This window comes from Neopelma chrysocephalum, unplaced genomic scaffold (genome assembly GCF_003984885.1).
Source record: "Neopelma chrysocephalum unplaced genomic scaffold, ASM398488v2 Primary Assembly neopelma1_24, whole genome shotgun sequence".
Classification (NCBI taxonomy): Eukaryota; Metazoa; Chordata; class Aves; order Passeriformes; family Pipridae; genus Neopelma; species Neopelma chrysocephalum.
The window spans coordinates 31,798,099-31,815,073 of record NW_020897693.1 but is presented as its reverse complement, the minus strand read 5'-3'; the positions used below and the strand labels follow the sequence as shown (position 1 = coordinate 31,815,073).

Below are 16,975 nucleotides of genomic sequence, written 5' to 3'. Positions count from 1 at the left end.
CCGCCCGGCGCCGGCGCGCCCGCCCATTGGTCGAGCCCCGACGGCGTCTGACGCCAGCGCGCGCGCGGCGCTCTGGGAATTGTGGTCCGTCCGGAGAGGCGAGGGACGGAGCGACCGAGGGACGGCCGGGAGCGCGGGATGGAGGGAGCGCTCCTCGGCTGCGGGGCGCCGTTAGGGGCCAGGCGGGGAGCGAGAGCCTCCCGCGCTCCTTCCCCGTCCCGGGGCGCTCACGGGATTTCTCGTCACCGAGAGAGGCTCCATCGCGGCCGGGCAGAGTTCGGAGCGCTTTGCACCTGCCCGCGTCTCCCGCAGGCCTGCGGGGCCGGGTGTTCGCGCGTGGCCGTTCCCTGCCGGGGCAGCGAAGGGAAGACGTGGGGCCTCACGTCTCCCCACACCACTCGCCTGGCACCCGCGCTCCTGCCCAGGAGCGCTGCATCCTGGCAAGGTGTCCTCTGTGGCTCACCACCTCCTTATAACCTTCCTCCTCGCACCCCAGAGGAGAGAGGTACCTCCCTTCCCCATTATTAGGGGGAAATTCTTTACTGTGAGGGTGGTGAGGTACTGGAACAGGTCGCCTAGAGAAGTGGTGGATGGCTCAACTCTGGAAGTGTTCAAGGCCAGGTTGGATGGGGCTTTGAGCAACTTGAACTAGTGGAAGGTGTCCCTGCCCGTGGCAGGGGGTTGGAACTAGAGGATCTTTAAGGTGCCTTCCAACCCAAACCATTCTGTGATTCTATGAATAATGGCCTCCCCACTAGAGCTTGTTTCTTCCCCAGTGTCATGTTCTGTGTTATGCTTTAAATCAGACTTAACTTGGTCCCCTAAAGGTGACACCTGTCCATGGAGAGTGGATGTGAGAAGGGACTAAACAGATATGCTGCAATTTGTGCAGGGTTGGCATAGGTTTTTTTGGTTTTCTGTTCATTCACCAATTGCTGTTAATTGTGCTACATAAGATGTACTGAATATAAGTGATGCTTACTGGAACAACCTGTCCGAACTGTCCCCTTGCTCTGAGGGACTGATTAGCTTCACCTCAGGATATATGCATGTACGAGGAAGTCTGGCAGAGCTCCTCAAGAGTCCTGAAATACAGAGCTGGTTGTGGCCTGCAGGTTGGTGTGGGTGGTATCTTTGGAGCTAAAGTGAGCTCGCTTGTACTGCACAGGCTCACTCTTGAACTCTGGGCCAACTGAAGAAGTAGAGATGCACTGTGTGTCTCAGTGATGTGATGTACTGCTCCAGTGAAATTAAGGTTGTATGTGCCTGGCAGTAGCAGTTCTTCATACTGAGATCAAGATTTAGTCCCTCTCTGCACTCTGGCTGGATGTATGGAGGCTATATTGTGAGGCAGCTAATAACTTCCGAGTTTCCCCATGGACCTCCACCCCCATGGCAACAGCTGCCCACCGCGACTACAATAACCATTGCTGTACATTAGTCACTTCTTTTCTCCCACATCTCTGTATATCCAATGCAAATAATTTCTCCCACTAGAGGAGTGTATGTAGGTGTGCCACCTCTTCTCAAGAACACTGAGAGAAATGTTAGACAAAATTAGCCACCTCTCATCCTTCAGTGTGCAAATTCTGTCCCTCCTGTTTCTGTTGTCTCTGGCTTTGTAGCCAGCTGGGGACCCAGCAAAACCTGGCATGCTTTCTCCACACCCATCATAATTTTCGTTATTTTTTCATAGAACCATAGGATGCTTTGGGTTGTAAAGGACCTTAAAGAGCATCTACTTCCAACCCCCCCGCCATGGGCAGGGACACCTTCAACTTGTCCAGGTTGTTTAAAGCCATATCGAACCTGGCCTTAAACACTTTCAGGAATGGGGCATCCACAACTCCTCCGGACAACCTGTTCCAGTGCCTCACCACCTTCACAGTAAAGAATTTGTTCCTAATCTAAACCTACGATTTGTAAAAGAACTGTAGCGCACACGGAAATCCTGGGTCTTTTCCTAGACCCGCAGCAGTGGGAAGCTGCAGTTGCCGAAGACCTTTCTCTCTGCTGCCTCCACTGTCCCGAAGGGCCCCCGGAGCCTCTCCCGGGGGTCCCGCCTGTCCCTCGCGGAGGCAACTGGGGGCGGGCGGGCCGAAGGGCCGCGCATGCGCAAGCCGCCGGGCGGGGCCGCTGCGTGAGGGAGCTCCGCTGGGATGGTGTCTGTCGTTGTCCCCACGTATTTCCCGGGGAACTTGTGCGACTCCGAAGCCTGGCCAAGTGCTGGTTCATATAGCTTTAAAAACTGACAGAAGCGGCTGCCAAGGAATTATTTTTTTTTAAGCTGATATTCTTTTGAGGTAACCTGGTAAAAGTGGTTTTTAGTGACGACTGACACTCAAATGGCTGAAATGAGGTTAGAGACAGCCTGAAAAAGGAGCAGGAGACATACCAAAAGAAAACCAGGGAATTTCACAATCTGGATCTGAAATTTCTCTTAAGATATCCATGGGGATTCGGGGGGGGGGAGCCTAACAATCCCCAATTCAAGTGTTGCCTTTTGGATTAACAAGATAAAAAGACTAGAAATCAAAGGCTCTGGACTAGAAAAAAAAAACTACTGGAAAGTTACAGGGAGAGGAATGACAGGAAAACAGAACACCTTTGGCTTGATTGTAATTTCCTATTCAAACAGTTGGAACCATGTCTAAAGGAGCTAAAAATAAACTCCAGAAAGAAATCAAAGTTCCCATGCTCCGGTGGAAATCAGCAACCATGATGGGGAGTTGAGCCAGAAACTTTTTTCAATAATACACAATTTTACATGTTTCTATTCTGTTTATAGGCGGGGGAGTGTGAGGGGGAGACTGGGGGGGGGAAATTACCCAGCTAAAGCAATACAAACATTTACTGTCTTGAGGAGAAAAAAAGGTACTGGTTGGAGTTTACCTGACTGTCCAAATGGAGAGCTAGAAAAGCTAAAAGTAAAGGGTACTTCCAGGGGCTACATATGGTAGCACAGTGCTTGTGGCAGCTTATAATTTATTTCCAGAAACATAAAGTTAATTTATCAGGTCATCTATAAGTCCTTAACATATAAAGTGACAACACTTATCTTTAATCAGCTCTCTAGGGGCAAAAGCTAGGAGTGGGGAAAGAAGAAATTCTGTCTAGCTTACTAGAGGACTTGCAAAGATTTGTGTCTTACTGTGTGTACATACCAGCTATGAATCCAGTCAGCTACCAGAGGACCAGTCTGTAGACTGACCATCAAGATAAGTGAAAGGAAACATTAGGTGCCTACAAAGGTATGATTTTTTTTCCCTGGGTCACGACTCATGCCCTTCATCAGAGTAAGATGGCCATTAAGAAGGTGATTGTCATCATCCTCATTTGCTCAGCTCCACATTTAATGGGGAAGTGGGGATTAACAGCTGGTATTTTCTGTGGTATTTTTTAACAATTAAAAAGATACACCAGCTGTTAACAGGGACAGTTGGCAAGTGTAAAAATTCAAAACAGGAAATTCTGTTGAAAGCAGGTATTGAAAAAATTTTGATGTAGTAACAATCATAAATAAGATGCTGGCTAGCACAGATGGTGATATCACCTTTCCCAGTTTGGGACATCTTTAGAAAAAGCTAGGAAGCAGAGCGTAATTTTACACCTATTTTGTTGAATGGAGGCAGTGAGTGGAAACACGTATCACTTTAGAATCTGAAAAGCAGTTACTAACTTTCTGATTATCAACCTTATTGCCAGCTTTTGTTGCAGTGAGTAGCTGCATAGTAACTCAATATTTCAGATAAGAAGAAGTTTGTAAAGAGAGAAGCCAAAGATATGTAATGTGAGTCATTAGGATGCAGGTATGATGAAACATTCAAGGAAAAGCAGATATGAAAGAGCTTTTACCATGTGTGCAATACAGTGCACATCTTAATGAGTTTTGAAATATCTTTTCATTAGGAGTCTCTCCCAGTTTGAAGATGTAGTATGTCGCAAGTTTGGTTGTGGGAGGGTGAGGTCCTCCAAAGGGGACAGGACATCAACATATTAGCCAGAAAGAAACCACTGGGGTGTTTGTGAACTCTAGCAAACCAAATTATGCCACATTTTATCACTAAGAAATGATAAACTGGATACTTTATCAAATTAAATCTGATCCTTCACCCTGAATTTCAAAGTGCACTATTAGGAGGTGGGTCACAAGAATATTAAAAAGACTATTTTCCCTGCAGGTCAAGGTCAGCAGCAAGTTAAAGTAGCAGTCACAGAGTGCAAGCTGTGAGATATGTTTGAAGGCTATTGGATCATGTCCCTTCCTCAGCTCATGTATTATCAAGGCAAGATAGTCTGATATGTGCTGAAAATGGTGTAAAGTAAGCTTGAAACTACCAATCAAAATAAATACAAATAGAGATGACCTATTTCCAAAATATCCTGTTCACTCCTGCGGGTGAGATAATGGAAGAGATCGGAGCAAAATATTTCCTATTATAGAAAGGAAATAATCTTTACAAAATTGTCCCTCCCCTAGAGGCTGGCAGATGTGCAGTTTCTTTTGTGAGTTTGTCAATATTGCAAAACTACTTCATAAGCTGGGGAAGAAAAATAAAGCATCTCAGTGGTTGAGAGTGTGTGAGTACTTCAGTTGCAACTGCTGTTGTATTGGTCTATTCACATTTCAAAAGCTCTTTCATATCAGATATGGGTGCTAGTGCTTACATTAGAATTCAAACATTGTGAGTTAGAGGTGACTTTACATAGCTAAAGTCTAAATTTTCTGGCGCTGCTGGACAGGAATTAGTAATGATTACATCAGTTGAAAATAACTTCCAACTGTATGAAAGTATATACCCCTTCTGTCTTTTGAGCATGGGCCTAGCATTTTAAGAAAACAAAGTTTAGGTAATGATTGTTGGGTTGTTATTTGGGGGGAGGTTCTGTTTTTTTGTTGGTTTTTATTTTTCCAACTGCAGTCTCCCTGCTACTTTAAAAGCTATTATCTAATTTAGATCTAATATTACATGAGAGCACATGTATTAAAGATACCAAGTTCTGAGTGTTTTCTGAAAGAGTATCTGGAAAAAGTAACCACTATTAATGTCCCAGAGAGGGAAATGTGTTCACTTCACTTTTACCCTTCCAAGGGACAACAGTCAGCTTGCCAACATGTACACATGTAATTAAGACTTAACTGCAGTCCAGCCTCTTGCCCATCTCAAATAGGTAGGGAAGGCCTAAACAAAGGAAGGCTTATGGTTGTGAAAGAAGGTGACTCATGGCATGCAGTGGCTAGCGTACAAATTCAGAGGAAATCTGGCTTCATGAATCCTGTAGCTCTTGGAAAAATTTATTCAAACTTGGGATCTTTGGTGGTTGGAAACACAGCAGTGTTCTGACTTCCTACATGATGCTCACGCAAAGGTATTAATGCTGATACACTGCTTAACAAAAAAAAGCAGAGTATAAGCTCATGAAGAGCTCTTTCCCTTAAACAGAGAAGCATAAGATTCCAGATTTCATCTGTGAGATATGGACTAGTGCAAATGAGATGGGAAATCATATTGGGTTTTTTTCTCAGGAACAGGATTTTGTTGAAGGAACAGCTAGGTGTTCCATTATTCTTATACTAGAAATACATTAGGGACCCCTGGTGGCCTAGTGGTTAGCATACAGGACTCTCACCGCTACGACCCAGGTTCGAATCCCAGTCCCCCGGGCAGATGGAGCTCGTTAGCCCTGTGAGGCCATCCATCTATGAGAAGGTCACTCTAAACAAACCTACGTCCTGAGGACCTCACTGCCATTGTCCAAGCTTGCTTGGCCCCGGCAGATGAACCTTAGGATTAAAGGGTGGGCTCAGTTCAGCGCATGCTGTGTCTCACCTAAAAAATCCATTGCGCAGGCTGGAAAGGTAAAAAGACCTTTCCCAAAATCTTCGTTCGCGAAGACTGGTCATTATTATTTATTAGAAATACATTACAGCATCCTGATATTTGACTCCTTAGCTGAAAGAGGCCAACATTTCTAATATCAATATACTACACTAGGCTACTAAAATGCACAGAATCGTGATTTTGACTTTTAAAACCTTAAATATCTAAGTTTGGGTGTCTTTTTCACAAATTAAAGAGTTGCAATTAAGTTAACTAAAAATTTGTTACTCAAGATGAACAGGAATACTGTTGCACAGGCAAAGCCATATACCCAGAGGATTACAGCACACCATTCCAATTAACTAGGCTGCAATTTAGAGAGGCTTCTTTCTCACAAGTAAGACAACCCCCTTAGGAAGGAAACGGTGAAGCTAAATATGAAAAGATCAGAAGCAGTGAAACACTTCTAAAACCTTATTTTAAATGTCTTATTTCCCTTTGAAGGACCATGTGGGCAAATAGCTCTTCAGTACATGCACCTCAGAGGGGTTAGGTTTAAGATTCATGCTAGCTACCTAAAGTTGGAAAATACTTAGTGAAATTCTAAGTAATTTTAACTCACTTTTAATCATGTACCTTAATGTGGTGTAAATACTGGTAAAGCAAAAGTTCCAGAAACTTGGATATCTGTGGGTGTAGGCAGGAATCCAAAGCACAGTCTATCCATTTGAAATGTGAACTGTTGAATCAGATTAGAACTGAAGAGTTTGTGCACTCTTTGATATAGCAAAAAAATACTCATTTTTTTTAAGTACGTGGCAACAGCTGAAATATTTGGAAATCATAAATAAATTATGAGAAGTTAATTGATGTGACTGAATGTGACCCAGTTACCCCCACTACTTTGAGTATCCCATGGGCCTTGTAGAGATAGTATCAAGAAGGGGGCAAAAAGTTCTGCAGCACTTAATTCTCTACACTACTGTAAAACTTCAGTTAAACTTAGTTATGATGGTCTCCTCACATCTGGACAAAAGTGTTTTAAAAGCTCTTTCTTTAAATGTGAAGAATTGGGTACAGTAATAGCAGCCTGGAATGCAGCAGAACCTAACCTCTCCCTAACTAATCCTGCTGTTTTCTGACCTTGTCCTTCATGTATATTCAAAGACACCAAAGTCACATGCTTCAAAGTCAAGCCTTTTCAAGATCATGGTTTTTCCTGTGCACAGAACATGCCCTTCCTGCCTGGTGTGATCTGCACAAGGAGGTTCTCTGTAAAGCCATTATTATCTCAATTAACACCACTCCCTCCTGTCATTTAATATTTTAGTGATGTCTTACTCTGTTTATTGTTTTTAAGCTCTGTCTTCAGTTAAAGATCTAAAAATTATCAGGAAAGCAAGCAAATTCTCCAAAGAAAAGATATCTTTTAAAGATTGCCAAAATGCGGAAATGTGAATGAAACTTAGAAAACAAAGCACATAAATTAATGTATCATTGTCAGATTTTAGAGAGCTAAAATGTACTCTGCTATAATAAAATAAATAATTGTAATATTAGCTATTACCTAACATTGCTAATCTTCAGATCCCATTTACAGAGATGGTGGAATATGAGATGCTTTGGGGCAGACCACATAGGCAGGCAGGTGACACTGACTCCCTCACTGATGCCCTGCCAACTAAATCACGCTGCCCTTGTGCTTCTAACATTAACTAGTCATGCATTTAAACACTTGGGTTATGTTATTTATGTAACAGGTATGTAAATGGTGACAACTCTTACCATTTTATAAAAAGTCTCAAATAGTTAAATATTGCCTATATTAAAAACTCCAGCTGTTGCAATCAGATTCTTAGCTTATGGAAGTGGATTTCCTCAATGCAAAACTGAGCACCAGGGACTGTTTGAAAATGTCCAAGTAAAGAGATACTGGAAATCATGAATCTTTAATGAATAAAGCAGGTCTATTGGAAAGTCCAAGAATTCTCTATCTCATGACTGCAAACCAATGTTGGACTTTTAGGAGAAACTTTGGGCTTTTTGAATGTTTATAATTCAGCCCTCAGCAGCAAAGTTGATAAGGCACCTCATACATTTCCCTGGCTGTTGTTGCAGACCTCACTGGTGAGGTTGTGATTGGGGCTGGGACAAATGTTGTCTCTTGAGCCCATTTCTGGCTTTGCTGTTGGAACAGCGTGGGTATGACCATCCTGTGGAGCACAGAAGAAATGAGGATGCCCCAGATTGTCGTGCTGGACCCAGCCACTCCTGATGGTTCAGTCTTGATGCCAGTGCTACAGCCAAAGGTGTAGGCAGTGAGAAGCAACTTTGGGCAGGAGCTCAGGGTGAGAAGTTGCAGCACTTTGAGGACCAGTGTGGAAAGAGGAACTATGAGACAGATAATTGCCGGTTGCACAACTGAGACTTGAGTAAAGGTTTGGAGTCGCTGCCGTAGTGAATACGGTGAATACGGTCCTCACCTGAATGTCATTTCCTTATTGCCCACAGGATTCCCCTTTAAACTGCAGTGTCTCTGCCAGCCAGAGCAGCTGTGTGATGGGATAACTTCACATTTTATTAATAAACAGCTGAAGTAACTTTTTCTACACCAGTTACTGTTGCCGAGGTGCGCAGAGGACCCTTCAGCGAACCCCTCGATCTCCCGCTCCGGCTCCTGCTCCCCGTCCTGGGCAATGGGTCCGGCGGGAGCCGCGGCCCAGCCCGCCGAGCCTCGGAGGTGCGCTGGGCAGCGCCGCCGTGACGTCAGGGCGCGGTTGCCATGGGGACGCATGGGGTCGCACCTGACGGCTGTCGTGAAGCAGCGGGCGGAGGGCGAGGGGAGGAAGTAGGGGCAGCGCAGGCCCGGCCGGGCCCCGGGACTTGGCTCCGCGCCGCGCCCTCCGCTTTCGCCGCGCCGCAGCCGGAGTCTGAAGGAGGAGGCGGCGCTGCCGCCGCTGGATATGTAGGGGCCCTGGAGCGGGCGGATCCGGAGGCCGCTGTCTACCTCTGGAGCGCGGCGCCGGGGCCGGGCTCGGGCCCGGCGGGATGTTCTCCAAGAAGCCGCACGGGGACGTGCGGAAATCCACGCAGAAGGTGCTGGACACCCGCAAGGACCCGCTCACCCGTCTCAAGCACTTGCGTGTCCTCATCGGTGAGGCGACCGGGAAGGGGGAAGGGAGCGGGTTAGCGGGGGCCGCGGGTCCCGGCGCAGGCAGGACCGGGAACATGCAGGGTCCGGGCGCTGGGCCGGGAGGCGGGCCCGGGGCTCCGCTCCGGCCAGAGACCCCACCCGGCGGCCGGGTGCAGACCCCACGCCCCGCACGGCGGGGCCGCAGCAATGTGCCGGGGCCCCGGGATGCTCTGCTCCCGCTTTTCCACCGAGTACGGACATTTCCACCGCGTCTGAAGGTGAAATTCCTTTGGCGACTGTGGAAGGAGGCGAAAAACTGCTGTGCTTACACTGTGAATTATTCTCTAGAATACATAACTGCTGGTGCGCATGAATAGAAGTGGCTGATGCTGTGACTCCTTAATCCATCTCCCCTGCTTTCTTGCAGTAACAATTTATGTTTGTGTACGTTTTCAAGGTAAGACCTACAGCAGTAAGTGCTCACTCGAATTGATGTGGAGGAGCATCCATACAGGCAATCTGAAAACACAGTTGGTCAAGGAGGGTAGGCAAGCCCTTAAGTGCCTCTGCAATTCCATGGGAACAGCCACTGAACCTGGCCAGTGAATTGGAAATTGTAATTATGTGGAATAATTTCCTAAAAAAATTGTGGGAAAAAAACCCCTGAAGTTAACCGTTCCAAAATATCTGTTAGTTGCATATGTTTGTAAAATTCTAAGTAATTGTCATCAAGCTATCCTCGAAAAAAGAAGTTTGCTCCAGAGTGTCTTTTGGGCCCTTCAGTTCTGTAAATCCCTGCGTTTCTTCTGACAGTTTAACAACACATGAGCAGGGCTGGGTCAAGGGCAGCTGCATTCTGTGTTTAGTACAGAATGCTGAATGGATTATTTTGGGTTCTGTCCACAGTTTGGTGGTATTTATGTACCTTGTCCTCTGAAGCTGGATTCTTTCCTTTCAAAGGAAAATGGCTATTGCTCCCTTTTTTATATTGCTGTTTGAAGGAACAGGTGTTCCCATGTTGCACCATCTGCTGCTGCATGAGTTATTTTCTGCAACATAGTAATTATCTAGACTTGAAATGGAGAATAGTTGTGTAGCTAGCTGTCTAAGAGCTTGGATAGTCAGATGTCTCCTCTTGCCTCCCTATTAAATATACCACTCTTCCTAACAAGCCATACTGAGCCAGTGGTGGCTTGCTCTATGTTGATTTTAGCTGCTTTATCAGTTGAAATTTAAGAGAAAAAAGCATTCTGAAGAAACTAAGTACCTCTCTGAATTTAGGTTTCCTGGCTAAAGTACGTTGAATATTTCTAGTTTTGCTTTAGTCTGCAAAAGACTCTGAGTGATTTTGATCTGATCTGTTCTAGATTTGATATTTCTATTGCTTGCAATTTTTTTTATGTTTTTTCTTCAGCTTTCTTAATAATTGGATACATTGTGTAAGATGAAAGCCATGAACTTGGTGTCAAGCAGACATTCTTATTTAATCTAAGGTTTCTGTTTACTGCCTGTAAGACAGACTAAATCTGCTGGGGATATTTTCATATGATGCCCCACCCTCCATGTGTATATCTCATCTGTTGAAGCACAGCTCCCACACTATCTCCAAGTTTGGGAGAACACAGTGTGTGACTATGTAAGTAGGGAAAAGTGTACTCTTAGTTTGTTTGTTTTGGATACATCTACAAGATTTTGTCATTATGCAGATATTCTTGGGTGCGTGAGGTACAAAAACAAGGTCTTTTTTAGGGCAGGGGAATAAGGTATTTCTATACGCATTCCTACTGTAGTGCAAGACAAGTGTATAGCAGATTATTTGAAGTTTGTCTTTGCTGTGATCACCTCCTTGCTTTTTTCCTTGAATTTCGCTACTGCCTAAAGTGGCTTCCAAAACATAAGCTCTATGCCCTTTCTTCTCCAATTGTTTCTTTGACTAATCTGCAGGACCAGATTAAAAAAATTAAAGTGTTTTTATAAGATAGAACTTCTGCCTGAGGTGGCTTCTTACACAGGCACCGTCCTGCAGCTTGAGCGGCATAGTGCTGTGTATCATTTTTTCCTCAGTGACAACTCCCCCACCATAATAATTGCCATGTTTCCATGTATTCAGGGGAGCCAAGTTAGCTACTGGCAAAGACTATCTGAGGGGATGAAGGAGGAAATCTCAGTTCACCATCTTCATGAATAAAAAATAATTTTTGTTTATCTCTGTTAGCCCCTGCACATTGGAGACTAAAAGACTATCCAGAAGAGAATTTTCTGCAGTTTCACATCCAGGAGAAGGAGAGAATTTTCTCTTGTTCTTTAACTTACAGTCCTTTCAGTAGGCCTGCAAGGTGTATCGGACCAGAGCTCTTTTTATTTTTCTGCACTCTTTAGTCCTTGGTTCAGCAACTATAAACAGGCATGGCCTTGGATTCATAGTTAAGACTTGAAGGGAGGAAAGGGAGTATTAGTTCATTTTCTCTCTAATTTATCAAGACATCCAAAGCAGCAGTTCTCAACTAAGCCAAAATAATGGACTAGTCATGAAAAGAAGTGAGTACTTGTAAATTAGCCAAAGAGGAGAAATCTAAAAAATTTAATTATGATAAAAGATTGAGAGTCGCATCATGCAAGGCAATAGTGCTAGTCAGGAATTGTATAAAAATATTTACGATAGTATAATGTCATTGTTAGTAAGGACCAGAAGAGACTGAACAATATTAAAGTACCTAATATGAAGCTAAGTAAATAGATAGCACAAAGGCTGTGACATTTATTTTTATCAAATTAAAAGTAGTGTACATTAAATGGAATTTTTTTAATTCCATCTTTTACAAGATAGCTTAGCATGCAGTGAGTTATATTCCTCTAGGAAAAGGTATCCTGTCATTGGTGACAACTTGGTTTAAATTTTGTAAAAGATGCAGATTACCTGCATAAGGATATATAGAAAATTTTGTGTCTTCATAAAACAGTGATGTACCATTATACCAAATACAATTGTAGCTTTAGGAGTCTTCTTGCTACAGTCAGTATATGGAAGATTTAGGTATGAGAATGACTCATATGAGAGCAAAACTTTAATGTGGAAAGATATTGAAAGTTTTAAAATCCCTTTCTGTAGGGACAGATAGTGAAAAAGATGTAAACACATATGAAAAAACTAGGAAAACTGATTTTGAAATTATGAGTTACAGTAAAATATTTTTGTCTTGGGAAGCTCTTGAGTGCTAGGCTAGCAATCAGGTATAGGCATACTAGGGAAAAATGCATTTGTTGTGGTTTGGTTTTGTTTTTGTTTTTATGTTTTCTTTTTTTTTCCCCTGAAACTGTTTTGTAGATAACTGCTCTTTGCCACTTCAGTGTCCTGTCTCTGTTTGGTTCTCTGATCTGCTTTAATTTGGCTCTGTTCATCTTTTTTTGTAATTCAGGAACTGAAGAAAATTCTGTGAAATTCAGGGGACTAATTAAGAATTAATTAAATGATATGTTAAAGTAAATGTAATATGTGACAAATTTATGCATGTCACAGGTGTAAGGTTTTTTTAGTAGAGGTTAAAGCCTTTAAGAGACCTTCAAGTAATATTATTGTTGCTAAGAAACACTAAAAATTGGAAAGAGATTGAAGTCTCATATCTTGGGACTTAGCAGTCTGTGCATGAAGGTAATCTGCTTTTCATTGTTATCCTGCTGCAGTATATTTCTTGGAACAATTGGAACTATCTGCTTTAATAGATTTTATTCTTTTGAGGTGTATTGGTTTCCTCCCATAGGGAAGTGTTTACCCCACCACACTCCTTTTGGTTTTTTTCTTCTCACTTCTAAGAAGTAGCTTTGAATCTCATACAGTTTCATGATGCTGACTTGGTCAGTGTGTGACTTTTTATCAAATTGTGCTACTGTCTTGTTTCTCTATGGTGGAAATGCTGTAACAGTTGTGTTTACTGTTTGTGCCTGTGGTAGTTAGAGTATATAGACCTTGAACGGGAATGTCGAACGGGTTTCCCTTGCAGTCTATATGGCAGGGGCTCAGCCTTTTCAGAAGGGAGGCTTTGCTGTAAGGAAGGCTGCCAGCCGCTGTTAGTGCAGGTGATCACTGAGAATTCTCCTGCAGATGAAAGGGGAGGCACATTGTGCACCTTATGAGATAAGGTATTGCCTGTGGAATGAAACCTGTGATTTTCCAGAAAATATATTTATTTTTAGCAGTCCTCAGTCAATTAGCAGCTAATTGCAATTTTGGGGATAATTAAAAAGAACTAACATGGAAATAATATTGCATTTTTCTTATAATGTGGCACTGTTTAATCAGACTTCAACATCAAACAAAAATTTTATGATTTTAAAATGGTAGTTTATAAAAGTTTTTTCTAGTAATCTTTCAAGCATCAAATCTTAGTTGATATGTCCTATTGTTAAAACACTGCTGTGAGCATTCTGTAAATAATTAAGGCAACTAGATATGTGACCCTTTCATAAGATCTTACCTTAACAATATTGACTTTTTGTTTTGATATCAAATATGTTGATGCTACCTGTTGAATTTGTCAGAATGTGTAAATATATGTATTTTTTTAAAAAAAGCTAAAACCTCTGAATATTTAATGATTTCTATGTAATCTTACTGTGTGCAAGTAAGTAAAATGAACTTACTTGGCTTAAAATTTACCTATAGAGCTGAATTCTTAAGATAATTATTTTCTTGTTGGGTTGGGTTGTGTTCCCCTCCCTTTTCACATTTTTGTAGAGGAGAAATTACAGGCCTGTAATCTGTTAATCCAGAACAAAGAAAAAAGGAAATATACTGCTTCTCATCAATTATTTTATTTGTATCTGATATCTCTATACTGCTTTTATCTCTGGAACCATGGAGAGAATACTTGTAAAATGGAACACTAAAAGAACTGAGTATCTAAAGTGTGGGGTGGTTTTTTTATTATTTTGGTTTTTATATTCTTGGTGGTTAGTTAGTGCTTTACGTCTCATGTAAGCAATCTCCGAAGGGGAAAAGTCAAGCTATACTGAACAGAATGAAATGGGCTGTGTTGGACCCAATATATCCATTGTGATGTATTGTTTAATATTAAATAATATACTTAAACAGAGATTGCATTTATCTACAGGGATTTTAATTTAAGAAATCTGTTTCACTGACAGTCGGCCCTAATGCTTCAGCTGGATGACATTCATTGGTGTTGCACATTATCAACATCGGTCATAAATGAAAAGTGTTTTATGGTTGTTAAAGTGAGAGCAAATGAGAAGCTACAACAAAACTAGCTGTCTGGAGTTTTCTTGCAGATAACTATTCCAGAAGTTTCCGTGGATGTGCAAAACTGTGTTATTTTTTGCTATAGTTGTAGAGATTTGTTTTTGGTTCTTTTTCTTGTTTGTTTTTCTTTCCTGGTAAATCTAAGTCAAAGACAATGTCACTGCTGTAACTTGTGGATCTGGATGTACGTTGCATGCAGTTTAAGAAATTAGACTTCATGTTCTGTCAGCCTTTACTTATCCTGAACCAATTATGTTTTGGTCAGGAGCAGAGGGGGAAGATTTGCTTTGCTTTAGTATTTTGGCTAATGTTGCGCTCGACTTGCAGAGTGCAGCAGTGGCCAGGGCTGCTCAATTTCAAGGCTAAGGGCTGGAGCCAGATCAAAGCCCCAGGGTAGACAAAGGGGAAGCTCTGACCACTTGGTTGTGAAGGAAAAGGTTTGTGTGGGTTTAGCTTGTGGCAGTTTGGAATGAAAATAAGTACATTACTATGGAAGCGTTTGAAGTTGCTTAAATAAAGGCTTAAGTTCTGGAACACGTGTGAATTGTTATGGAAGTATTTCCTAAAAGTTTACTAGTGTAACTCTTCCGGAGGCTGCAAGCACCCTGAGAGAATTAGCTTGGAAAGCTGGCAGCTGCTTCTGCTCAATCCTGTAAAGCACTGGTGTAACAGTTTGTATGTAGGTGATGTTCATTGGTGCTGTTAACCTGCTTATTTATTTGTGATTTTTTTTTCTTTTGTGTTTTTATCTAAAAATTGGTGGTGATTGGGAGTTCAGACTTGTCCGATGCAAAATAGAAGTCCATTAGGAGATTGCTTTAAGTCTGTTCCTTTTTCAGTACCAAAAAACTCAAGAATATTTTCTTTGACGAAATTACCTTTTTTAAAAAAATTGGTTTTGGTAAATAGCTGTTAGTTAGATCTGAAACAGTTACAGATACTGCAAATGTGAAGGCTTTGTTTAATAGATTTGCATTTGTGGTCCGTTATCAGGGCTCTTTCACTTTGACAGTGTTAACTATGCCAGAGCCAGCAGTTGGCTCCCGAGGTTTTCCACTTAACCTTTCTCAGTTACATGCTTTTCTATTCAAGAGACAGTCCCTATGTAACTGAACCTGTCTGCTGTTTTCCTGTGCAGAAGCCCTTAAATTTTTCAGCATGGAGAATTAAGAATGAGTAAGTTCTATGGTCCAGTTTGATTGTATGTTAACTGAAATGGAGGACACTGGAGGACTCTTGCTTTCTGGTGGCAGCAGTTTGTTGCAAGGATGAATACTGAACATGTCAGTCTATAGCAGGCCTCTGCTTTACAGAAATAGATCCAGAAGTCTGGCCATCTTCCAGGTCATTGTTTGCTGCAGTTGTCATTAGTATTTTGGTTTTGAGTAAGGATGAGGGAAAGTGACCTAAAAGCCAGTAAGTCTTGGAATGAAACAATATAATGTTTTTGTTATACTGTATGCTCGGACAATTTTATACATAAACATAGTATAAATTCTGAAACTCTTAAAATAGAACATAAAATTAACCACAACCTAATCTGTAATGGCTTAGACTATTTTGTTAAATTTCTGCAATGCAGTGTGAACTGATGAAAGTTCTTTTCAGACAAGTTAACATATGTCTAAGATCTGTTTTGGGGTATTTCTTTTTAAGTTCAGTATTTTGATTGTTTGATTCTGTCCTGTGCAGAAAGGTACTAACTTACATGCTTTATAATATTTTAATTTTGTACGGCAGGCCATCATCTAAATGGTATAGATGCATTCCCCTCAACTCATTTATAAATACATAGCAGATTTTGTGGATTAGTTTATAATAATTTATAGGGTAATACTTAGAAAACAAAATGAACAGGGAAGACAAATTGTGTATAATAACAGTTAAAGGCCACTGAGATCTTCTTCCAATAAAGGATTGGGGTGTTGTACATGTAAACTTGTAAGCTCTGCAAATTCTTGTTCAAGTGATCCCTTACTTTTGCGTTGTAATTCTAAGTATGATATTCAAATAGTATCCTCCTTCTAATGTGTACTATTAAGGGTGAAATTTTTATTGAAATACTTTTCTGAATGGAAATTATTCCTTGTTAAAAAGGGATGTGCTAATAAATGAACAATAATAAAAGCACTGGAGCACATGGGTTTACTTTCAGTCAGAACAAATTTTCTGCAAGAAGACTTTGGCCTGGAATCTTTGCTTACTAAGGTGATCAGCATGGACACTTAAGTTTTGGATATTTTACTGAGATCCTTAAAAAGAAAGTAATCTTTCAGAAAGTTCTGAACAATTAACCTCCAAGAGTTGACCATTTGAAAACATAGGAAACAAGTTTCTAAAATACAGTCACACAAGTTGGTAGGAGGGTTTTTTGGTTTGATTGTTTTGGGTTTTTCTCTTTAGTCCTTCTTTGCTACTGCTGCAGTCATAAGGTAGGGAGTAGCAGAACTTCCATATTTCAGTGGGTTTGATGGAAATAGGAACTCCAGTAGATCTGGTACTTGAATGCTCTTGTAATGAGGGTCAAATATCTTAAATAGCTAGTCATCCATTTTTAGTTTGCTTCTCTGTTTCTTGCATCAAATTAGAACAGAAATCCATAAGCTGAGTACAACTTCTAAAACTTAAACTGAAAAAGGGAACTTAATTTCTTAATGCTGAACTTTGAAATCCCTTCTTTTAGAAGCTTTATGGGATGAAGAAAAGGACAGAGAAGCTGTACTATGTCTCTTTGTGCTTAAATGTAATCTTCTCCTTGAAACA

The 16,975-nt window shown here is 41.6% G+C and overlaps 1 protein-coding gene across 19 annotated transcripts in view; it reads left to right on the top strand.

The window, feature by feature from the left end:
* The first annotated feature begins 8,668 nt into the window (after positions 1 to 8,668).
* Positions 8,669 to 16,975, top strand: part of RALGAPA1 (Ral GTPase activating protein catalytic alpha subunit 1) — a 151,575-nt gene continuing 143,268 nt past the window's right edge. For 17 of the 19 annotated variants that reach the window (XR_003532151.1, XM_027670920.1, XM_027670900.1 and 14 more), the window contains exon 1: positions 8,669 to 8,976. Coding sequence is in view for 18 of the 19 variants with exons in the window: in XM_027670920.1 (XP_027526721.1) it covers positions 8,871 to 8,976 (106 nt within the window). In the remaining variant the exon portion in view is untranslated. Of the gene's footprint in view, positions 8,977 to 11,310; positions 11,494 to 16,975 lie in introns of those variants that run through there. The other 2 variants (XM_027670927.1, XM_027670890.1) reach the window with 2 other exon arrangements.